The following is a 24,206-nucleotide window of genomic DNA, read 5'->3' as shown; positions in this document are numbered from 1 at the left end:
TGAAAGCATACAGTAACTAAATTTAAATTTCACACATTTAAATAATATTTTAGTACTTTAAACCTTTTACTTCCCCATCAAATGTTATAATATTTCAATTTTTTATATAACAAATTAATTGAGAGACAGCGTGAAAAATAAGTTGATCTTTGATTTTAGTGTCTAATCTTTAAAACCATCATTTTCCATCTATATAATTAATGCACAAGCTTTAGAGATTAAGATTTAGGTATTTAAAAAAATACAAAGACGAATATGATTTTGAAAGTAAAGGATTAAAAATAAAGATGACCTTTTTTCGAGAACTAAATGTTCGAGAAAATTCAAAACAATCTCAAGAAAAAATGGGCTTGAAGAAAATTTGAAAGAGAAAAACACTTATTTCTATAAAAATACTCCAATGTTATATATATATATATATATATATATATATATATAAATGAAATAATTTATATTCCAATGTATTTATTCAATCTTCTATATTTGGTTTGTATTTCCTTAAGATAATATCTTTTCTTTTAATTTCTTTAATTTCATATACTCATTACTACTTTTTTTACTAATTATCTACATTGTTAACATAGATATAATAATTTATGTTTTGAATCTAAATATTTATACAATTTTATAAAAGTTGTCCCGACTAGTCTTGGTCACTATGATTGACCTCAGACATCACACACCGATGCCAGATAGTGGAAGGGGACCACGTGAGGTGGGCCCCAGACACACCTATCAGGCTATTAGTTAGCCTTCGGACATTGGTACCACAGACCTCGACGTTGGAGATCGACATCAGACCTCGCTAGAAGGGGAAGAGATCGGACGTCGACGGTTTGAACAGTTATAATGGGCAACGTAAGGTGGTTCCTAGAATCATCCTAAGTTAACAGTTAAAAACATTAGATATGTGGGAAGCCTAAGACACGAAGGATCCATGCATGTGGTGTGTATAGCGCATACAGGCGCGACACGAGTGAATAATCCTGGAAGGCGCTAAGGCCCATTAGGGTTAGGGTTTCCAGGGAAAGCTGCATGCATGGCACATGAATACTTAGGGCACCCACGAAGCAGATGACGCCAAAGACTAGGTGCACAAGTTGGTATCCAGGCGGCCACTTATTATTCGTTGCACTCCATTTAAGGGAAGTTCCATGGCCAGATACGCTAAGATTATGTAAATAGCGGCACAAGGACGTTCCCCAAGGAACCCTAGACAAGGGTAACAACACAAAGGTAAACCTTAGTTTCAACCTATATAAATGGTGCCAAGAACCCTAACAAGGTACACAGTTTCTAAGACTGAAACTACTTTATACACTTGGTGTTTCTTTGCCCTTATACTGATTTGAGCGTGGAGTGCAAACTACCGTCAAGGCGCCCCGTTGTCTTTGCAGGTGAGAGATTCTTTGATCAAGAAAGTGCGATTCTCAGGCGGAGATAAAAGGGTCAAAGGTTGTCGTTCGAGTCAACCGACGAAGCGAGTCAACCGGCAAGAACATTTGGCGCCCACCGTGGGGCTCGTTAAAGAAAGGTCCCACTCACAATCGTGTTGAGAGATTTTACCAACGATATGAGGAGTACGAGGCAAGCATCTGTTGTAGCCACAGGTGGTGTGCCTCCTGGAGGGGACAACGTTACCACGCAACAAATCTTGGAGACTATGCGTGCCCTCCAAGCAGAGGTGGCAGCATCTAGGGTCGAAATTGCCGCATCACGAGCATACAACGAAGAACTGCGCAGGGCCAATGAGGAACTGCGTAGGGATTTGCAATAAGTAGGGGAGCGCGCGGTGGATGGACGTGCCACACCTGTACCACTTAGGGCACGTCCCATGCTGTTCTCATAGGCAATCATGGATACAGTGTTGCCAACCACGTCTCTAGGCCCGAAGGTCACCTTCACAGGTGTGGAGGACCCAGAGTCCATCTCACGGCGTTCCATACTCAGATGATGCTCATAGGAGGATCTGACGCTGTGTACTGCAAGCTGCTCATGAGTACGTTGGCAGGCGCGGTGTTGGAATGGTTCGTTAGCCTCCCCGACAGACACATCACCACCTTCGACCAGTTTGCAACGCTGTTCAAGGAACAGTACCTTGTTAACAAGGCCCCCACCCGGCTTTCTTATGATGTCTTCGACATTAAACAGTACTAGGGGGAGTCCATGAAGGACTACTTGAACAGGTTTGGGGTCCAGCTGGTGAGGTTGAAACCCACAGATGAGGCCATGATGGTGCATCCCTTCATCAAAGGAATGTTGTCAGGACCTTTCAGCGAATTACTGCTAAGATTCTACCCGAAGACATTCACCGAGATTAGACGTCAGGAGTTGGCACACATCGTTGCAGATGATCGAGTAACGGAGCAACGTGGTTTGTCGGTCCTATCCGACCTCGAGCAGGAGGACGACCTAAGCCATGAGGGTACACGAGGCGACCACAGAAAAGAAGGGAGCGGGAAAACCCTACGAACAGTCCCAGGCGGGGACGTGCACGCAAAGGGACCCACCCCCAAAACATAAGTTCCAGGTAGAGCTCAAGGACCTAATTGCTATCCCAAACATAGCGGCAAGGTTGAAGGTGTTCGCGAAGACCGACAGGAAGATGGGGCCCAACAAGAACGCTTAGTGCGAGTTTCACCAAGCACATGGCCACTATATACACAATTGCTTGGCCCTGGCACACCAACTGGATGAGCTCGTGAAGAGCGGTTTCTTGAAGGATTACCTTCAGGAACAACAGAATAATAAGCATTGGTGACCGCAAGGGCAGATCAGGGGCACGAGGTGCCCATACATGGTGAGATCAACACCATCGTTGGAGGATTCTCAGGAAGAGTATGTACTGCCTCCCAGCGGAAGAAGTACGCGCGAGAGGTGATGGTGGTAGAGGTACAGGAGGAAGATCAGACTCCCGATGTCGACCTCGTCTTCACCAAGGCCGACCGCCAGGATGTCATACCCCATGACAATGATCCAGTAGTGATTTTGTTAGTCACAACAGGAAGGAGGGTGCATCGTGTCCTCGTAGACCAATGAAGTTCGGCTGACGTGATGTTCTGGTCGACCTTCAACAAATTGCAATTATCCCCAGACCAGTTGAGGCCATATACCGGGTGCTTGTATGGTTTCGCTGAAGACCAGATGGAGGTGCGTGGCCATATAGAGCTGAGAAAGACTTTCACAGATGGTGCAACTTCACGCACCGCCATGATCAGGTATCTTGTTGTTAACGCCCCATCAACCTACAATAAACTGTTAGGCAGACCTGTTTCGAAAAGGATTGGAGCGATTGCCTCTACGAGGCATATGAAGATGAAGTTGCCTTCCCTTGAAGGTACGGTGATTACCATCAAGTCTGACCAGAAAGAGGCTAAAAGGTGTTACGAAAATAGCCTCAAGACAAAGAGGGGGGGTGTTCGCTGTTACTACCCAGCCTCTAAGGGAAGAAGGGGTCACCCGTGCAAAGATCGCTCGGGAGAAACGGCCCAAACCCGCCGAAGATGTCTGGAGCGAGAAATCGATGGGAAGATGTTCAAACTTCACAAGTCCTTAGGCCAAGAGAAACAGGGTCAAATTGTTGAGGTCATAGCGCGACACCTTGACGCTTTCACGTGGTCTTCCTCTGATATGCCTGGCATAGACCCTAACTTCCTGTGCCATCGTCTTACCATGGACCCCCAGGTCCAACCTGTCCACCAGAGAAGACGAAAGTAAAACGAGGAATGGCGTCACTTCGTCTACGAAGAAAAAGAGAAGTTGTTAAAGGTTGGCCACATAAGGGAGATTTAGTTCCCTGAATGGTTGGCCAATGTGGTACTAGTGAAGAAGGCCAACGGGAAGTGGAGGATGTGCGTTGACTTCATAGACCTCGATAAGGCCTGTCCAAAGGACTCCTACCCACTGCCCAGTATTGATGCTTTGGTGGACAGCGCGTCCGGATGCAGATTACTCAGCTTCCTGGATGCCTTTTCTGGTTACAACCAGATCATGATGCACCCTAGGGACGAATGCAAGACGGCGTTCATAACAGAGTTGTCTTGTTATTGTTATAACGTGATGCCCTTCGGGTTGAAGAACGCAGGTGCCACCTACTAGAGGTTAATGGACAGAGTATTGGCGCCCATGCTATGGTGGAATGTCCAAGCGTACGTAGATGACATGGTGGTCACCTCCCAGCAGAGGGAGCAGCACGTAACAGACTTGGAAGAGTTATTCACCATGATAGAGAAGTACAGGCTGAAGTTGAACCCGGAGAAGTGTGTGTTCGGGGTGGAGGTAGGCAAGTTATTGGGGTTCCTACTCACTGAACGTGGGATAGAGGCGAATCCTGATAAGTGCGTTGCGATAATAGCCATGAGGAGCCCGATCTCAGTTAAGGAGGTGCAACAGTCAACAGGGCGCATGGCCGCTCTGTCCAGATTCGTATCGGCAGGAGGAGACAAGGGCATCCTTATTTCCAGTGCCTGAAGAGAAACAACAGGTTTGTATGGACCCAAGAGTGTGAAGAGGCGTTTGTAAAGCTAAAGGAGTACCTGGCCAGTCCACCAGTGTTGTGCAAGCCAGTGTTAGGTACCCCACTTCGCCTGTACTTCACAGTTACAGAGAAGGTGATCAGTTCAGTTCTGCTGCAAAAGCAAGAGCAGGTGAGAAGCCGATCTACTTCGTCAGTAAGGTATTGCAAGGGCCAGAGGTGAGATACCAGGCCTTAGAGAAAGCAGCTCTGGCAATAGTGTTCTCAGCGCGAAGACTTCGTCACTACTTCCAAAGCTTCACCGTAATAGTAATGACAGACCTTCCAATTCGCAAGGTCTTGCAGAAACCAGATGTGGCAAGCAGAATGGTGCGATGGGCAATAAAGCTATCTGAGTTCGACATACAATATGAGCCTAGAGGCCCCATTAAAGGCCAGGTTTACGTTGACTTCGTAGTAGAGCTCTCCTCGGCAGCCACGCATCAAGAAGGAGCAGGTTTCAAATGGGTGCTCTCTGTAGATGGTTTCCTCAAACCAACAAGGTAGTGGGGCTGGTGTCATCTTGGAAGGACCAGATGGGCTGCTGATTGAGCAGACCCTACGGTTCGCTTTCAAGGTCAGTAACAACCAAGCAGAATATGAGACCCTGATTGCTGGAATGCTGCTAGCCAAGGAGATGGGAGCGAAAGGTTTGTTGGCAAAGAGTGACTCATTGTTAGTCACAGGTTAGGTCACGGGGGAATACCAAGCTAAGGACCCTCAGATGGTCGCATACCTAGAGTATGTCCAAGTCCTGAAGGAGTCGTTTGAGGTGTTCAAGTTAGTTCACGTGCCTAGAGAACAGAATGCCCAAGCAGACTTGCTTGCAAAGCTCGCCAGTTCGGGCAAGGGGGGCAAGCAGATGACAATGATTCAGGAGACCCTGAAGACACCTCAAACTACCGCGAACAATATGGCAGAAGAAGTCTAGAAGATCAACACATCGGAAGGGGTGAGGAGGAGTCATCGGTCACTAACGGATGAAACAGTAAAAACGCCCAGAGTAAGTGTGTACCCGGTTGCTAGGGAGATGTCGTCACAGGTTTACCAATTTGAAATAGGAGAAACTTGAATGACACCCTACCAACGCTACTTAGAAGATAAGTACTCCCGTTAGAACCCACAGAAGCCATAAAAATCAAGAAAAATTCGAACAAGTACGCCTTGATCGATGGGAAGTTATTCAGGCATGGGTTCACCCATCCTATCCTGGTGTGTGTAAGTGGCGAACAATGCACGTGCATCATGGCAGAACTGCATGAGGGGATATGCGGTAGCCACGTCGGCGGTCGATGCCTCTCGTCAAAGGCCATTCGTGCAGGGTATTACTGGCCAACCATGAGGGAAGATTGTACGAGATATGCCCAGCGATGCAAACAGTGCCAACAACATGCTGACTGGCACAAGGCGCCTCTAGAGGAGTTGAGGTCGATCTACAGCCCATGGCTATTTCTTACTTGGGGGATTGACTTTCTGAGGCCTTTCCCTTTGGCAGTACGGCAGATGAAGTACCTCGTGGTTGCCATAGAGTATTTCACAAAGTGGATCGAGGCTGAGCCAGTGGCGCAGATCACAGCCCATAAGATCCAACACTTTGTGTGGAAAAATATAGTGTGCCATTTTGGAATCCTGAAGAGATTGGTGCCTGACAATGGTACCCAGTTTGCAAGCCAACAATTGGGCAAGTTATGTACAGAGCTGGGAGTGAAACAAGTGTTCGCGTCAATTGAACACCCCAGACGAACAGGCAGGTCGAGTCTGCCAACCGAGTTCTGCTCAGAGGTCTGAAGAGAAGGCTAGAAAAAGCCAAGGGGACATGGGCGGAAGAAGTTCCTAGAATTGTGTGGGCCTACGACACTACTCCCCAATCCACAACCAGGGAAACACCCTTTAGCTTAGTGTACGGTTCAGACGCAATGATTCCAGTAGAAATCCAAGAGAACTCACCACGTTTCCTGAACTTCGTGGTCGAGGACTCCAATGAAGAGAGGAAGGTGAACCTGGACCTACTAGATGAAGTAAGGGAGGAAGCAAGGATTAAGGCTGAAGCCTTGAAAAGGAGGGTAGAGTACAAATACAACTCCAAGCTGAGACCTCGGCAGTTCTAGGTCGCCGACCTGGTGATGCGAAAGGCCCACCCGTACCAGCTAGAGAACAAGCTATCTCCCAAGTGGACTAGTCCTTTCAGAGTGACAGAGGCCCTTGGGAATGGAGCATACAGGCTCGAAACGTTAGAGGGTGGCGTGATCCCTCGTACTTAGAATGCGACCAATCTTAAGTTTTATTTTAGTTAAAGATGTTTTGCATTGTACACGTTTTAAGGGGACACTCTTTTTCCCTCATAAGGGTTTTTTTAATGAGGTCACCCAAATAAAATTTCAGTTATTCAGTTAAGAAATGTGTGTGCAGTACAGATAATGAACCTCTCCCTTGAAGTGATACACCAAGAGCGGAGGTAGTTTGGTTCCCCAATGAGCCCCTCTTGTGTAAGTTCACCAAGGCGAAAAATAGTATGGTTTGCCAGTTAATGAACCTCTCCCTTGAAGTAATGGGCCAAGGTTGGGAATAGTATGGTTCCTTGGTGAACCTCCCTCTTGCGCAAGTTTACCAAGGCTGAGAACAGTACTTCAAACGTTAAAGGCATGTCCCTTGACTTTTTATAGCAAGGTCGCAGTCAGTTATTCAGACCTATCCCTTGACTTTGTACAGCAAAGATGTGGTCGGTAAGAGCCATTCACTCGAGTTAGAAACACCAAGATGGGGGCAGTATGATTCCTTAGGAAGCCTCCCTCTTGTGTAGTAACTCCAAGGTCGAACAACATGGCTCATCGGTTAAGTTCACCCCTACCTTCGTGATGCAGGGTCAAGATTGGGAGGATACACTTCTCCCTTGTTTGTAAGCCAAGGTCGAGAGCGGTGTGATTCACCAGTGTTACCAGCAAGACATTCCCGTCGATCTGAGGGGGGTGGGGATGAGATCAATAGGTAGCCTTACTTCGCAAAAAGAAGATAAAAAACAACAAGAGGAGTTTATCCTCGAACAAAGTTTGAGCCAGTCAAGACGCACACAAGATAAAACGTATGAGGTTAAAGCATGCAACCTAAAGGGAGAGCCTATGTCGAAGGCGTTGTTAGTTGAAGTCAATGCAAGTAAAGGCATAGAAACGCAAACCAAAGCAGCTAAGACAAACAGTTAAAGGAAAGACAAATGCTCATAAAAATATATATACATATACAAGAGGCAAATTGTTCATCAAGAAGACAAAATTACAGGGCGGTTACTCTCTAAACGAGTTGCCCATCAACAACGCATTTGGACTCACTGAAAGGGGAAAGATCCACCTCAGGATGCACACAAGCAAACTGAGCTATGGCATCTTGGAACCCCTCGCCATAAGCATCGACAACATCATTGTTGAGCTCCTCCTCCGTCTTCTTGAAGAGTTCAACTTTCTCGGCCAGTTCCCCTTCTACCTGCCCCAACTGAACCTCACGCTGGGTGACCCTCTCCTCCAACTTGGTTTGGCCTGCATCCCCTCGACCTTCTCCTCCAGGTCGATCACCTTGTTGCGAAGAGGCAAGATCTTCGCTTTCAGTTGGACGGCCTCATGGCTCTTGTAAAAAAGAAGCTTTTTGGCGTCCTTCTTGGATTGGCGAAGGCTTGCCAATTCTTGGTACATGGCGGTTTCACGGTTGGAAAGGCCTTGGTCTTGAGGGCCAACTCCTCCTCCAGTGTCGCCATCCTAGCCTGTAGTTCTTGTGCTTCTTGAGCCTTACTTAGCGCAAGACTAAATGCGACGAGGAAGTCTCCAAGGTCGTACGCCACGCGGTCTTGGAGGAGGTTGCCGCCCAAGCTCTCCAACATTTCCTTGTCTTGGAAGCGCTTGAGGGCTTGTTGGAGAAGCGCAATGAGCTTGGGAGCGGGAGGCATTGGGCAGTCTTCGGGGGCGGTCTCCCCCCCATTTTCATGTACAATGAGATCGCGTGGGGAGGAAGCGCTTGGAGGGTTATTCCTAAAGACTGGGATGAGCCCGCCAGATGCAAAATGGGAGGGCGCAGTGGCTTCGCCCACCCTCAGTCGCTTGAAGACGAGGCCCGTACAGGTATCCTCGTCCTCTGAATCGACAGTCACTACCACCACCCCTTTCTTCCTATCAATAGGGGCTGGCTCAGTTGTGATGGGGGCCGAGGTGGCAGAAGTTGGAGGAGTAATGGGTGTTGAAGTGCCCACACCAGCAGGGGCCGCCCTGCGCTTGGCAAGCAGTTCGGCCAGCTTTTTCTTCTTATCCTTGTTAAAGCCCATATCTGCACAGAGACAGCGAATAAGTCACAACAATAAAGCAAGTAAAGGTGCAGACAAAGATAAGACAGGAATGAGAAGGGTACCAATGTAACTCTTAAGGGCCTTGGGGCTAAACTCAAGTTTGAGCAACTCCAATGTGCTAAATGGGGTATGAAGGCCAGAGAGGAGGTCACATACTTCCCGCTCTTGAGGGAGAAGATCCTCAAGACACCTGGGCTTCTGGAGGTTTGACTTCTCCACCCAGTAGAGAGGGAACCCATTTAAAAGAAGTGCTTCTTGAACCCCTTGTACGATTGCTGGAAGAGCGTTAGAAGCACCCTCTCAGCAACGTCGTTGAAGCTGACCCACAACTTCTTGCTTGGACTCTTCGCTTCAAAGAAGAAGAGAAACACATCCGTCGATGGCGTATGGCCAAGACAGTGGCAGAGGATCGCAAAGGCCCTCACGAACGCCCAGTTGTTGGGGTGCAGCTGGGCGAGGGTGACGTTCACCTCAGTTAGGAGTGCTCGCTCGAAGGGGGTGAAGGGTAATCGAAGTTCAAACTCGTCAGCACACATCGGATCTCCTTCTCTGCAAGCCACCATCCTCACGAACTTGTCATGGTCTTTACCAAAAACGCTTGATTTGTGGCAGGTTTGTTTCTTCCTATAAGCAGATATACTCGCAAAGGAGGTAAAGCTGGAGGTCTCATTTAGAAGAGCAGGAGGTGCCCAGTGATATAGTGACTTATAGACGGAGGCGGAAGGAGGAGAGGTTGGTGTTGTAGGTGGAACAGGGGATGGAGACGAAACTGAGTTAGAGTCTGAAGGAGGAACTGGAGAAGGTTCTTGTTGGGTCATCTTAAATAAGGAAGCTAAAAAAGAGAAGAAAAAGCGAAACTTTAGAGGAAGAAGATGGCGTGACTCGACAAAACCAGAAAAACTAGAGAACAAAGACTCAAAGCGTAAAACAAGGGAAATGAATGAGCAGAAAACCTAAAATGCAGAAAACATAAACAGTCCCAGGCAGTTATAAACATGTTATAGGCATCAGAATCATGAAGCAAGAGCAATCGGTGAGTAAAAATCATACCTTTGAATGTTGAGGTTCAAGGGTTTGAAGATTTGGAAGAGAGAAGAGAGAGCGTTTCGCAGAAATGCTTAAAAGAAGGTTCGCGTAAGTGGAAGTAATGAAACAGTGAAGAGAGCATAAAGGATTAAAGGTTTAAACAGTGCACGAAGAAGTTCAAGCGTCAACGAGTCCCAATCGTCTCGAGACTGGGGGGCTTGTGTCTCAACCAGTCCTCGGTTATCGACTCCAGTGATTGACCTCAGACATCACACACCGATGCCTAATAGTGGAAGGGGGCCACGTGAGGTGGGCCCCAAACACACCTATCAGGCTATTAGTCAGTCTTCGGACATCGGTACCACAAACCTCAACGTTGGAGATCGACATCAGATCTCGCCAGAAGGGGGAGAGATTGAATGTCGACGGTTTGAACAATTATATTGGGCCACGTAAGGTGGGCCCTAGAATCATCCTAAGTTAACAGTTAAAGACATTATGATGGCAGAGGCCCAAGCCCATGATAGAAGAAGCCCAAGCCCAAGCCCAAATACAAGCTTAAGCCCACCACATAAAAGATTTGGGCCAACTGCAAGAGCTATGGCTAGAAGAATTCAAGAGGATTGGAACACTGCTATTGATAGCAGAGAAAGGTTCCTCTATATGTTCAAAGGCCATGAAGCTTAGTATAGAGTAGAATATTATTTTTCTGTCAAAATTAGAATAAGAAATTACTGAAATTTTCTTGGAATTTAATTTTAGCACATAAAATCAACCTAGGCTAATTTAGAGTTTCTAAAACCTCTAAATTCACCTAGGTCGATTGGAGCAAGGTAGAAGAGCACACAATTAACACATGCTCCATGTGATAAATGTGTACACGGCTATCTCCACATGAACCATATGAAACATGTGCTAAAAGCTTTTCAAACACATGTTAAATATGCTACATGTGCTCCATGTGCTAAGATGCATTTGGTGGACATTCCAAAGCTATTTCCCTTGTATTTGCATTTCATTTGAGAGGTCCTCCATTGCTATAAAAGGAGGAGTCTACCTTATGTAAATCAAGATTAATCATAGAGTGAAATTGATGCCAAATTTTTGTGCCAATTTGTCACTCTTGTCTACTTCTAGACAAGTTTAGTCTTCAATCTCCACCTTCCAAGTGAGCTGGCCGAACCTCTCACCTCCATACTTGTCCTGCACCCCCAAGGCAACCATGATCTCCAAGAGAGAGCCTTGTCCGTGAGCACTCCATGAAAGCTTCCGCAAACTCCACCAAAGAATTCCAACGGTTGAAAACATGCGCCTATCACATTAGATATGTGGGAAGCCTAAGACACGAAGGATCCGTGCATGTGGTGTGTATAGCGCATATAGGCGCGACACGAGTGAATAATCCTGAAAGGCGCTAAGGCCCATTAGGGTTAGGGTTTCCAGGGAAAGCTGCATGCATGGCACGTGGATACTTAGGGCACCCACAAAGCAGATGGCGCCAGAGACTAGGTGCACAAGTTGGTACCCAGACGACCACTCTATTATTCGTTGCACTCCAATTAAGGGAAGTTCCAAGTGCCAGATACGCTAAAATTATGTAAATAGCGGCGTAAGGACGTTCCCCAAGGAACCCTAGACAAGGATAGCAACACAAAGATAAACCCTAGTTTCAACCTATATAAAGGGTGTCAAGAACCCTAGCAAGGTACACAGTTTCTAAGTCTGAAACTAATTTATACACTTGGACGTCGGAGTGCAAACAATCGTCAAGATGCCCCGTTGTCTTTGCAGGTGAGAGATTCTTTAATCAAGAAAGTGTGATTCTCAGGCGAAGATAGAAGGGGTAAAGGCTGTCGTTTGAGTCAACCGGCAGAAACAAAAGTTATTTAAGAAAATATTTAATAACCAAATCATAAATTCAAAGTAAAAACCTCCTCAAATATTAAGACTTCATTTTTCACATCAAAAATTATTATTAAAAAATAGTACAAATATAAAATATAGATTACATTTAAGAAAGCAAATGAAAACTTTTGATGTTCACAAATCATATACAAACATTTTTATTTTTGACAATATCATACATTAAATTAAGTTAATATTCAATTGGTTCTTTTGTTTAGTTCGTGTAAGTAACCCAAGATCACTGCAGTTAAGGCAATACCAAATCCTACAACTCCCTTGGCTAACATGGAACGATGATTCTTCAAAATGAAGCCCAACTCTGAGAGTTTCTTGTGTGAGGTTGCATAATCTGAGAAAAAAACATCCTCATCCTAGTACAATCGAAAATAGTTTTTTTAGCCTAATTTCAGTCTATATAATCATAATTAAATGTTAATTTCCAACTCTTTGATTTGTCAGTTACCTTTGCATACAGTTCAACATAGTTGCGGAAGATAGGATCTTCAACTAGAGCCTTGTCTGTGGGAAGTTTCATCAAATCTTTTGATTCCCCTTTCAGTAATTCTCTGATAGTGTTATATGCAATTTCAATTTTTATACATTTTGAATAAATTAACCATAAACATATCAGAAGATCATGCAAGTAAACATCTTACACAAAATATGAGTTATCAAACTTCAAAGGGTCCTTTGTCCATTGCCCTTCAAAGTTAGAACGATCTCTATGTGCCTTGCCCTTATGAAATTAAAATATAGTAATGAAAAAGTTAAATGTACAGTTTAAATATTTACTAATTAAAGAACTCTTGTATATATGTAATATAGCTTTTACCAAAGTGTGAGCTCCAGATAGAGCCACAATGTCTTTGTCACCTAGCCCCATGCGATAAAACATCTCTCTTAGATGCGATGCACCTGAAATTCTTCCATATATTATCTATGAATAGTCTCAATAACTAGAACCAAAATTCACTATGCATGGAGACAAATTATAGAAATGATGTCAACAAAATACTTTTATCCAATAAATGACAGAAGACAAATTAAACAACACAGTGATTTACCTTGTTTGGCATCTGGAAGACGCCCTTCTGCTGGAGATTCCAATGCATCCTGGTAAAGCAAGTAGCATATTGTACAGTAAATATAAAGTTAAAGCATCGAAATTGAAACACATGAACTAAACAAAATTTGCGAATGATATATACTTTTCTTCCTGGAACAAAGTCAATAGTTGGTCCCCCAGTGATCTCTACTGCAACAACACCAGCTAGCTGAAATACAAAATAATCCAATGCATGCAACTTAACTTACATAATTCTTCTGATTTTTAACAAATATTAACTGATATCTGAAAAATGTAAACTAAAGTTATAACCTGGTAAAGGTCAGCATATGAAACATTTGGATGTTTGGCCTTCACTTGCTCTGTTGTACAAAGAAACCAAAAGCAATGAGGGCTATATAGAAAAAATATGATTTGATATCTGTATAAGATTGTGGGCCAACTAATAGCAGCTAAGTATATCTGAAATAAGACTTTTTAAAAGCTAATTTTTATGTAGTTATTAGCAGAGCAGGATTTTGGAGAAATCTTTCTAATGATGTAGGTTTTGGGACTCAATTATGTAAGGTTAAGTTGGAGTAAAACTCACCACACAACACAACTGCTGTTTCCAGACCCTTGTTTGCTGCGTGATTCAACTCTCGTGCATTCCTGATAGAACCATTGGGGCCTCCAGTTCTTGTCTTAACATCATACGTACCAGCATCATGCCACCTACAAATAAGATATAGATAGTTGTTTAAAGTTTGCTATATAAAATATACAATACTGCAGATAAAGAAATGAAAGTAGCTATAATTAACATACGCTAATCGAAGCATGAGAGGGGCACAGTTTCTACTGGAGATAAGAGCGCGAAGATCACGACGAGCCTTCTCAATTTCCTTCACATACTCAGCATCAGCTATAGCCTTTGCCATTGCACTATATAGTTAAGTTTCAGATGCAACTTCGTGGTTTGAGAGAGAGGATTATGAAATAGAAGGTGCAAGTGCAGAAAGGCTTTTGCATGTGAAGGGTTTTTATATGAAGCGAGAGAGAACAGGATGAACAAGAAGCCGATGCTGCCATTCCAAGGAAGGGATTTCGTTCCTTTGATTACTTTGCTGCAGCTAGAGAAAAAGAATTTGTTGTCGTCATTATTTTGTTTCCTTCACAAGGAGAACATTCAGTTCTAACAACCAATAACATTAATTTCGTGAATTAGAATCATTCTTCATATTTTAATAATAGGAATATATGTTAAATAGAGGTAACAGGTTAACACGTGAAGTTCTTGAAGAAGTATATATACTATTCATCACAGCAAAACTTATGGACATTATTCTTGCTTAATTGTCAATTTGAAAAAGTAACAAACTTTGTTCTGTATAAAATATTTTGAAACATTCCCATCCAATACTCAGGAAGAGAATCATGAGATGTCATGATCTTTATGTACACATTCAACAAGAAATTCTAGTAAATCAAAATCTTTCTTTATGGACAAGAAGAGAGAGTGGTGAAAAAGATTTGAAGTCATAACTCTATTTCATTAGTTGCATGAGTATAATATATTTAGTAAAATGACTTTTGGATCTGATATAAATGTTACTGATACACTTTTTTACTTTGAACTTGTTCTTTTAGATATATTTTTATTATTTATTGATATTTAAAACATAAAACTTTTTCTTTAACTAGATTCGTTTATACTTTTAAATAAAATTGAATTAATAAAAAAGAAATATTGGTAGAAATAGTGTTGGTGTCCGTACTCTTGAATCTAGAAAGCCACTGTTTAAAATTCTTGAAGGATATCCCAGAAGTGCATATCTGATCTGATCTGGCAGTGGCCCTTTGGGTATGTCGTGCCCTGCATCATGCATGTTACTTCATGTTATGTTATTATGCAAAGTGAAAATAAAATTACCCCTATAGGCCCTGAGAGGGGGCATTTTAGTCCACCAAAATCAAAACACCAAACAAAATTTACTGTATTTTTTAATTGCAGGCTCTCTGCCCAAAGCCCTTGTCTGTGTGTGTGCTGCTTCTCTTTCTCTCCATTGCTGCTGCTCCTCCCCACTATAGTATAGAGAGAGAAAACCCAATGCAGCATCCTCAACTCAACCACATTCCTAAACTGCATTATCTCTCTTCTCTACTTTAGATTCTGATGCAAGTTCAAGTGTCCCAGAGAGGAATGCCTTTAAATGAAGGTTCTTTAGTTTTGACCCAAAAATAAAGTACCTTTGGCACTTCCCACCCCAAAGCCAGAGTTTCAGGCATTAAAATAGGCAACTTTTGCAGAAGTACCACCACCCCATTTTTTTTAGCACACAAAAAACTCAAGCAAAAACCAACCTTTACTCATTCCCCTTCACTGAACAACAAAAAGAGAAGATGGGTTGCTGCCACTCCAGGATAGAGAGGGAAGAAACGGTGTCGCGTTGCAAAGCCAGGAAGCGTTACATGAAGCAGTTCGTGCAAGCAAGACACGCTTTTTCCGCGGCACATGCTATGTACATTCGTTCGCTTCGTGCCACTGGTTCTGCACTCTTTCAGTTCGCAAATGCTGAAACCACGGTTCTCCACCATCTCAACTATCACCATCACCACCTTCCGCCGCGCCCACAGCCCATTCTCCCGCCGCCGCCGCTGCAAACCCCCACCCCGATGCCGCCGCCACCTCCGCCGCCTCCGATGAGTCCGAGCTCTTACACGTGGACGTCGGACACTACCTCCTCCCCCGCTCTTCCCCCGCCGCCTCCACCGCCGCCTCCGGTGCCTTCCTCCGCCTGGGATTTCTGGGACCCGTTCATGCCGGCTGGGCCGGCGGTGGCTTCCCGGTCGGTGACGGAGGAGGAGTGGGAGGCCACGACGACTGCCGGATCAGAAGTGGTGGTGATGGCGGCTGCGAGCGTGACAGCTCCGCCGTCGGTTGTGAGCGGATTTTCCAAGGAGACACCTAGTGAGCTTGCAATGGTTGTTTCAAGGAATAGTACTAAGGATCTTGTTGAAGTTATTAAAGAGCTTGATGATTATTTTCTCAAAGCTGCTGATGCTGGTTCTCATGTTTCTTTGATCCTTGAAGTTTCAAACTCTGGATTTTCTGATAACAGTAAAGCGTGTAAGCTTCACTTTCTTCATTGCATGTGACAATTTTTTGAGTGTTAAGTGTTAACTCCTTTTCTGGAGTGTGAATCTCTTGAGATTTGCTTGTGGTAAGTAGAAATGAACCCCTTGCATGTTGAATTAACTCCTTTGTTTATGGTTTAATTTGACTTTTGTATTTAGTTCAAGTTTGTGTTTTTCTCGGCCCTTTTGGATTCTGAAGGGTTGTGTTTGTCCTTGGTGGTGGTAGGTAAAGTGCACAGCCATGGGTGGAATTTGAGTCCGTCATTGTGGACTTGGGGTTCGAGTCCGAAGCTGAATGGGTTTGGCAAACTGGATGAGGGGACTCCTGTTTCTGTTGGTACTTTTGGGGCAAATGGAGGTGGAAGTGTTGGGCACGGCTCTACTGTGGAGAGGCTATATGCATGGGAGAAGAAGTTGTTTCAAGAGGTCAAGGTGTGTTGCTTTTTTGCTGAGCTTCCCCTTTGATGGTAACAATAAAAGAAAAAGAAAAGGGAAAAGTTATAAGTTATTTCTCTTTTGAGGATAAGATTTGATGCGGGTCTGGTGAAGAAATCTTGTTCTTTACAACTAATATTCTATGATGCTATGGTTTTCCACTAGTGGTCATGTGTTCATGTACTTGGTTATTGTTCAATATTTCATTTCCCTTTTGTAGTCCCTCTAAATCACTTGAGGAGGAATACGATTTTTTTTATTAGCTTCATTGATAATTTGACAATTCCCATTAATCGTTGTTTAACTTTTCTAATATTTGCTTTGGTTGGTTAAAGAATGCTAAGACTATAAAGATGGAGCATGAGAAGAAGCTGGCACTGCTAAGGAAGATGGAGATGAAGAGAGCTGAGTATGTGAAGGCAGAGAAGACAAAGAAAGAAGTGGAGAAATTAGAATCACAAATGATGGTTGCTTCTCAGGCCATTGATAGTACATCTACTGAAATAATCAAATTAAGGGAGGTAGAGCTCTACCCTCAACTCCTTGAGCTTGTCAAAGGGTAAGTTCTCTCATTTTAGAATCATCTTTACTTTTATACATAGCTTCGTGTCACAAATGGAATGGTCATGAGCTAAAGGAAAAAGTTATCCGGCAATAGTAAGAAACAGTAGTTTAGTAGCAAATAAGATACTGAATCTTAAAGCAAGGGAAGCATTTTTGTTCGGTTGACTGCTGGTGGGAATGGGAAAAGCGAAGAGGCATGCATAAGCCGTGGGAGCACCCTTTTCCCTCAAGGGACTGAGTTACAAATTGAGTCAGAATATATACATGCGTAGGCGTAGTATCAGTGACAGTATAAAATATTGCTTTTGACTGCTTTATCGTTTTCACTGATTTAGTTTTGTGCTTCAAACTTGTTTTTTGGCGAAGACAAACCTGACCGCGCCCTTGACTGAGACGAGTACAATTCGTACGACCCAAAATCTCATTTTTTATCGTGGGGGTTTCCTTTGGATCAGGGCTTATCGCTTCTAAACCCCCTTTATATATATATATATATATATATAAATATCTTGGACTAGACACTATTTTGGCGTACTTTGTACCATATATTTTCCCACTCGAGTTTCAATTGGAATGATTATGTACCAATGGATGGGATGTTATGATCCCCGCGTGATGATTCTTATCTGTGTTTTCTATTCATAAATCTTGATATCCTTTTTTTCGTTGCCAACTTGTACAAACAACACAACTTTGGGACAGGTTGAAAATCGAGATATACTCTCCGCTGGGAACTGGCAAAACTGTTGCCATAATTTGACCCTTGTCAAACGATCTGAAATACAAATTATCCATCGCCATTTTGTTTGCTTTCAGCACTGAATGGTTTTCCTGGCCCAATCATTGTTGCTTCTGATTGCCAACAGAATGTGTAGCATTATCCCTGCCCTGCTAGGATATCTATCAACAGTAACATAACTGACATTACAATTCAACATTCAACAATCAAAAACATTTATGAGAAAAAAAAAATATGAACTTCATTTTTATATCTTTTTAATTGCTGTAGAAGATAAAATTTTCCTCGCCTATGATTGTTAGTAGTGTAGTTTATCAGAATAAGACTTGAAAAGAAAAAAACAAGCCTTTCTCAGCATTATGTTTGTTACGTTGGCAGATTAATGTGCATGTGGAGAAGCATGTATGAGTGTCATCAGGTTCAAAAGCACATAGTTCAGCAACTAGAATACCTCAACACCGTACCATCAAACAACCCCACTTCTGAGATTCACAGGCAATCAACTCTTCAGCTGGAGCTTGAAGTACAGCAATGGCACCAATCTTTCTGCAACCTCTTCAAGGCCCACCGCGATTACATCCAATCCCTCACAGGATGGCTAAGACTCACCCTTTTCCAGTTCAGCAAAAACCCTCTAAGCAGAACCCCCGAGGAGTCAAAGATTTACTCCCTCTGTGAAGAGTGGCACCTTGCTGTTGATCGCATTCCAGACAATGTAGCATCCGAAGGAATAAAAAGCTTGTTGACGGTTATTCATGCCATTGTAGTGCAACAGGCAGAGGAGTATAAACAAAAGAAGAAGTCAGATTGTGCGTTCAAAGAGCTTGAGAAGAAGGTGGTTCAGCTTCGGTCGTTGGAGTGCAAGTATGGTCCGTACTCCATGCCAGAATCTTCCGGTTCCATGAGAAAGAAGGAGTCGGTTACCGAGAAACGTGCCAAGGTGGAAGCCTTAAGAGCAAAGGCAGAAGAAGAGAAGAGCAAATACGAGAAGGCAGTGAATGTAACGCGGGCAATGACGCTGAATAACTTGCAAATGGGTTGCCCTCACGTGTTTCAAGGGATTGTGGGGTTTTCAAGTGTGTGCATGGAGGTTTTTGAGTCTGTATACAACAAAGCTAAAGTTGCTGAACAGGAGCATGACGTGAAGAGAATATTGGCATAGGAAAATTCTTGTTCATATGTCGTGTATAGATGAATATGATTATCACCCTCATCTTGCCTTTACACCAGCTCATATCAGGAATCATGATACCTCATACCCTCTCCAGTTACGGACGCCATTGCTGTATTATGATGGGTTTTACTTGGTTTCATTCTGTACTGTTAATATGATAGTATATATATTCGAGAAAAATTTATGATTTTCAAGACTCCAGAAGTTTGTTGCCTAGTTGTTGCATGTACCTTTTTTTAAGGTTTGGTTATTCTCTTAAAGCTGGGAAACTGTCTTGTCTATGAATTCAACAAATTACCGAATCACTGCTCCTGTCACGTTTCCTGCAAGAATTCATTCGTTACAATTATATGCTTTTGTCAGATTTCAGCTGAACTGTGCTTAATATGTTTTCCAACGATTCTATTATTCATACTGTGGCTTTAGTGACATGCATTTAAAACTGTACTTCCAACGTTTGACCGATTAAACCGTCAAAATAATTTCACCTAATATGTGTAAGATATCTTTGCACAAGCATTTAAACTTTTTCATAACTTTTTTATATAATTTTTATTTGATGTGACTATATATTGAATACATTTAATTATTAGATTTCTAAACTTGTACCAAGCAGAATTTCGAAAAATCAAAGTTATGATTTGTTAAAAGGCTTGTAGATAACAAATACACATTATTGCTAAATTCTTACAAGATTTATTAACATCTCCCTTTTTTTTTAAGAAAATATCTTATCAAATTACACTTTGCGTGTATTTTAAAAACTCAATTTTCTAAAATACTCCCGATAAACGAGTGATTATATGTTTAAAATTCCTTTGATAATTACCAATTCAAGCTTTTAACTCTGGTTTTGCAAATGAAATAATTACGAACGACTTTCTTTACAAGTTCAATGATCCGTTTTAAAACTTTAGAAAACATCATTGGTGTCAATCAAACATTAATATTGATTTTAACATTAACAATTCCGGAAGTACTGTGATATGAATGAGATTATATAATCAAAGCTTGCAAATAATTTAAGAGAAACGGATCAAACTCTGACTAAAAGAGATTTTTTCCTCCTTTTTTCATTCTGCACAAGATTAGTTGGATGCAACAGAACACTTACCACGCAACCAAGTTAAACGTTTATCCTTTTTGAGGGACAAAAATATCTCCCTAGCATTAGGTTTGTTGAAGAGATCAAGAGCAGCAAAATAAAGTTGTCGATCAACACCTTGCATCAAATCTAAGTCCCTAATACAGTCAGCCATGCTAAATCTCGCAATTTGTTGCTCTAGGGCCGCTGCCCTCATCTTTGAAGCAGACGCCATCTCAAATATGGCATCTGCAATAGCTTCATGAATTCCTTTACGCCCTCTTTTGCGTGTAGAAATTTCAGTAGGTGTAGTAGGTTGAACTGTTTGAGGATCATTAGCATCTTCCTCATCCTGGGATTCTGATGATGACTCCTCATGGTGTGTGTTCAAGGGCTCTGGACAAGGAGTTGTAGAAGTATATTCACCCTCAGATGCAGCTACATATTCATGTTTGCCATTGGTTGCTGGCTCAGAGAATATTGTGCTAAGTTCTTTAAAGATTGGGCACCCACCGGTTTTGACAGTCTCAGCATCTGGATGTTTCTGCAATTTCTAAAAGAGTTAATCAAGTATTATTTTATAGAACACAGAGAACAGCAGCTGCTGTGTTCAATGGAACCCCTATCCAGAAAAAAAAGATGTTGCAGGCTATAATTGAAACTACAAAAAATGATAGTAATATAAACACATTCTTTTATAACACCCTCATGAAACCAAGTTAGCCTCATTCTCTATTATTGTGTATTTAGTTAAACTTATTTTAGAAAATTAATCCTTTTTTTCTGGTTTCCTACGGGCTTGAAACAAACAAAAAATGTACTTTCTACAAAATAATCCCAACCAAACATGTTTGGTGAATTCTGCATGGATTTTAATATTTCACCCTATAATAATGAATTCATTGTTAGCATTCATAAAAAAAGCAACAAGGTTTCAATCGAGAGGGAAATTATGCCACAACATTTTCAATTTGTTAACATTACTCACTCCATATTTTATCGTTACAATGAAAATCAAACTTTTGGAGGATTTTAAATTAATCTCAGATGAGCTATCCATGCAAAGCTCTATCTTTAGCTTGGTAGGAATAAGAAACAAATTCGTAAACAGATTTTTCATACAAAGCATTCTTGAATGTTGACACTCATTAATACCTTGTTTGGTTCAAATATCTGTAAGGGATAAGAGAAGGAAAATCCCCTCACCTCCCTGTTTTTGTCTCCCCTCCCATGTTAAGGGGATTTAGAGAAGAAAAATACTTAAAAAGTTTATAAACCATGCTAATTAAATTATCCTTAACCTAAACACTTAAGTTATTTTTCATTTTATCCATAGAAATGAATACCAAGAAGTTTACAGGAACTCACATACTCAACCAATTGAGCTAAACCACCTTCATGAACACTTGAGCTTAATTACTTTATTTATCTACTACCATGAGAGTAGTTCTTCTTTTTAATCAAAGAACAGAATGCTATTGCATCACTATACAGATTGCAATACCATCCAAGTTAGTACTACAACCTGTATCAATCATTTACAGCAGTTTTAATACATTAAAAAAGGAAGAAATACAAAAGTGGGGGACCAAACCAAAACCCACTAAAAAAATATAAAATGCAGAGGACTGCATTTATCACAACAAAAGTAATAAGCAATACATGGAAGTATACCATAATTAGCTAGGTTATCAGCAAACCTATTTCCCTTCCTAAAAAGTGCAAAAACCTGAAACATATACTCTTAATATACTCTAAAGCTTTGTTTCATCTGTTTCTTGGCCTCCAAGGAACAATTGTGCTGGCAAAAAAGGATCTAATAGTAAGTAGCGAATGCCTCAATTCAAAGAACTTTCTATCCATTTTGAACCTTATAAAAGTAAATTATTTTATTTTCCCTCCCCTTCTCTTATAAATCAAACAAGTTGTCCCTCCATGAGAAATTACTGTATAGTTTAAAACCACCACGTATCCAAAGTCTTGGTCAATCTCTCTATAACATGCAACCAAGTTTTTCAATTTACGAAAGCATTAATAATATGTGTAACATGAAGATTGATCAAAACCATGGCACATGGTCCTAGACAATAAAATAACTCTCACCCCTCTCCTCCCTTTCTTTAAACCAAAACAGTATACAAAATGACCATAAGTTCAAAGTTTCTTCTTTCAGCAGCACCATATTTTGATAATAACAAAACAAAAGATAAAGGAACACACCTGGAGGTATTCCGCCCAAATTTCATCATTAGCTGTTATAGATCCTGTGGATTCATCCCAACTAAAGTCACTTTGATCAAGAATGGACTTTACAATAGAATACTGCCGCCTCAAGACCGAATATCGGTTTTTAAGTTGTTCCTTGTCCCATTTCAAACCTGTTTTGCTGTAAAACTCATCACAAATATATTTCCATGCTTTTTTATTGAATAAATTGTTATGTTTATTCCCTTTATGTACTTGGTCAACCATCAGTGTGGCAAGTATCTTAGTTAGTGATGTTGTCCACCTAGCTCTCGACTGTTCCTGCTGCTGAATTTCTAGTCTTCTTGATCTGGCAAATTGGCCTGCCATCTATAGTTTAATGTACATAAGTGTTTGATAAAGAGGAATACACATAACAAGACTGAATAGGTATTTAGAACTGCATTCACACTGCAAGAAACGACATCCAATTATACGCCACACATTGTCTGCATATTTGATTTCCCGCCTCAAGCTAAGGACATGAGTCAATTCTGAAGCAAATAGAAGTAGCTTCTTTCATTGTTTTGACATTAAATATATGAGATTTATGTAACCCAATGCATAACCAAAAACAGACTGTAATTTTAGTCACAATGTGGGTCTTTGACACAATTCCAAACACATTGTGAATTATATCTTTTGAACATAAGATTCTAGTTGAATGGCTAGCGATAATTAAAAGTGCATAATAGAAAAATACATAACCAACCCAATTACGATAGAGAATGGTTTGTACTGATGAAATAGGCAGCATTGTAAGCACACATCTTGGTAAGAGGACACACAAATCAAAGAAAACCCAGAAATAAGTGCGACCCACTGTACCATAGCAAGCTTGCCAAACAGTGTAAAAGAGTAAAGGTATAAACTTTATTTCATTCAGAATCAGAAAAACAGATGTATCTCAGTTTAGGCATTTTATGTTGTGATTTAATTGTAGATTCTCTAATTGAATTTTGTTAAAACCTTTTGGAAAACCCTAAAGCAGAGGAGAGAAGGAAAATTCACCTTGAGAAAACCCGATCTCTCCAATGAAGATTGATCCTTCGACAAGACTACGCAATTTTTTAATTCTTGAAACAGGGGAAGAAGAACAGAGAATACTTGAGAACAACCTAGTCTGCCTGTTGACAACAAAATTTTAATCAAGGTTTGGCAAAGCAAATGTGTGTTGATTAGTTTTAGTTATAAAAAAATATCTTAAATTATCCATTACACATATTTTTAAAAGAAATTACAATTTATTATAATTTTTATTTTATAATATAAGTAAGTCTAAATTAATAAGTTATATCGATATCATAGGATACATAATAACTTCCTTTGTTTTTATGAACAGTTTTATTTTTTAATAAACAAAAAATAATTTATTTATTTAATAGAATAAATAATTAAATAAAAAAATTAAAACTAATTTCTCATAATTGTATTAATACTATATTTATAAAATTATATATATATATATTAAATTATGTTTTATAAAATAATAAAATTATGTATCTTTTAAGATTTAAGATTATATTATTTCAATTTAATAAAAATATAAATGAATGGTACAAAATATATGTTTTGTTAGTTTTTGTAAAATAATATGTTTTTTTTTAGTTTTTGTAATGAATAAATAAACTTAATTATTCTGAATTTTTGGACAACTTTTTTTATCATTAGTTTATTTTAGTTCACTTAACTAAGTTTTCATTACAATAAGAAATAGTGATGCTTGGAAAAATTTATAATTTTAAAAAGTATTTTATAATTATATTATTCAATATTTAAAATAATAAAAATGGAAATTAAATTCTATAAAATATATGTTTAATTAACTCAATCCAAAAACATATAAATTTTGAGTACTCAAACAATTTTTTTTTATAAGAATTCAATTGAAAATAAATGACTTAAAAATTAATTAAAAATTATTATTATTATAAGTACATTATATAATAATAATAATAATAATTTTTAATAATATTATCGGTGGAGATGGGAAATGAGTAACTTTTACATTCATA

At 40.8% G+C, this 24,206-nt stretch overlaps 4 protein-coding genes across 7 annotated transcripts; 1 reads left to right on the top strand and 3 right to left on the bottom strand.

The window, feature by feature from the left end:
* Positions 1–7,965: 7,965 nt before the first annotated feature.
* On the bottom strand, positions 7,966–9,132 carry LOC150029051 (uncharacterized). Its single transcript, XM_090298376.1, has 2 exons — positions 8,900–9,132; positions 7,966–8,818 (listed from the first exon to the last, which is right to left on the bottom strand). Exon 2 carries the CDS (start codon positions 8,814–8,816, stop codon positions 8,106–8,108), a length of 711 nt encoding a protein of 236 aa, XP_090154502.1. The 5' UTR covers positions 8,817–8,818; positions 8,900–9,132; the 3' UTR covers positions 7,966–8,105.
* Positions 9,133–11,816: 2,684 nt separating this feature from the next.
* LOC137810947 (L-ascorbate peroxidase 3) lies at positions 11,817–13,848 on the bottom strand. The gene is made up of 9 exons (XM_068612460.2): positions 13,642–13,848; positions 13,424–13,548; positions 13,147–13,196; positions 12,977–13,042; positions 12,833–12,881; positions 12,601–12,683; positions 12,425–12,504; positions 12,232–12,334; positions 11,817–12,139 (listed from the first exon to the last, which is right to left on the bottom strand). Exons 1-9 carry the CDS (start codon positions 13,752–13,754, stop codon positions 11,966–11,968), a joined length of 843 nt encoding a protein of 280 aa, XP_068468561.2. The 5' UTR covers positions 13,755–13,848; the 3' UTR covers positions 11,817–11,965.
* Positions 13,849–14,825: 977 nt separating this feature from the next.
* LOC137810944 (pyridoxal-phosphate-dependent serine hydroxymethyltransferase, putative (DUF632)) lies at positions 14,826–19,057 on the top strand. Its single transcript, XM_068612455.2, has 4 exons — positions 14,826–15,943; positions 16,178–16,383; positions 16,722–16,945; positions 18,068–19,057. The coding sequence occupies exons 1-4, from the start codon at positions 15,217–15,219 to the stop codon at positions 18,849–18,851; spliced, it is 1,941 nt and encodes a 646-aa protein (XP_068468556.1). The 5' UTR covers positions 14,826–15,216; the 3' UTR covers positions 18,852–19,057.
* An 850-nt stretch (positions 19,058–19,907) lies between these two features.
* LOC137810943 (L10-interacting MYB domain-containing protein) lies at positions 19,908–23,367 on the bottom strand. 4 transcript variants are annotated; one of them, XM_068612454.2, is made up of 3 exons: positions 23,203–23,367; positions 22,168–22,685; positions 19,908–20,491 (listed from the first exon to the last, which is right to left on the bottom strand). In XM_068612454.2, the coding sequence occupies exons 2-3, from the start codon at positions 22,519–22,521 to the stop codon at positions 19,952–19,954; spliced, it is 894 nt and encodes a 297-aa protein (XP_068468555.2). In that variant the 5' UTR covers positions 22,522–22,685; positions 23,203–23,367; the 3' UTR covers positions 19,908–19,951. The 4 variants fall into 4 exon arrangements, with proteins under 4 accessions (XP_068468555.2, XP_068468553.2, XP_068468552.2 ...); XM_068612452.2 differs by having other exon boundaries at positions 22,168–22,521; positions 23,203–23,358; XM_068612451.2 differs by having other exon boundaries at positions 19,908–20,500; positions 23,203–23,351.
* Between the last annotated feature and the right edge of the window lie 839 nt (positions 23,368–24,206).

Source organism: Phaseolus vulgaris, chromosome 2 (assembly GCF_051622355.1).
Source record: "Phaseolus vulgaris cultivar YP4 chromosome 2, ASM5162235v1, whole genome shotgun sequence".
NCBI lineage: Eukaryota > Viridiplantae > Streptophyta > Magnoliopsida > Fabales > Fabaceae > Phaseolus > Phaseolus vulgaris.
The sequence above is the reverse complement of the archived record's forward strand: the minus strand, read 5'-3'. Positions and strand labels throughout refer to the sequence as shown.

Bases quoted from the DNA above. Each gene is read 5' to 3' on its own strand.
- LOC150029051 (XM_090298376.1), bottom strand. From the start codon at position 8,816: ATGGGCTTTAACAAGGATAAGAAGAAAAAGCTGGCCGAACTGCTTGCC.
- LOC137810947 (XM_068612460.2), bottom strand. From the start codon at position 13,754: ATGGCAAAGGCTATAGCTGATGCTGAGTATGTGAAGGAAATTGAGAAG. The intron at 13,549-13,641 runs GTATGTTAATTA...TCTTATTTGTAG, and splicing joins CCTCTCATGCTTCGATTAGC to GTGGCATGATGCTGGTACGT. The intron at 13,043-13,146 runs GTTATAACTTTA...TTTGTATTTCAG, and splicing joins CATATGCTGACCTTTACCAG to CTAGCTGGTGTTGTTGCAGT.
- LOC137810944 (XM_068612455.2), top strand. From the start codon at position 15,217: ATGGGTTGCTGCCACTCCAGGATAGAGAGGGAAGAAACGGTGTCGCGT. The intron at 15,944-16,177 runs GTAAGCTTCACT...TGGTGGTGGTAG, and splicing joins TTCTGATAACAGTAAAGCGT to GTAAAGTGCACAGCCATGGG. The intron at 16,384-16,721 runs GTGTGTTGCTTT...GGTTGGTTAAAG, and splicing joins AGTTGTTTCAAGAGGTCAAG to AATGCTAAGACTATAAAGAT.
- LOC137810943 (XM_068612451.2), bottom strand. From the start codon at position 22,521: ATGGCAGGCCAATTTGCCAGATCAAGAAGACTAGAAATTCAGCAGCAG. The intron at 20,501-22,167 runs GTGTGTTCCTTT...TAACTCTTTTAG, and splicing joins TTTGGGCGGAATACCTCCAG to AAATTGCAGAAACATCCAGA.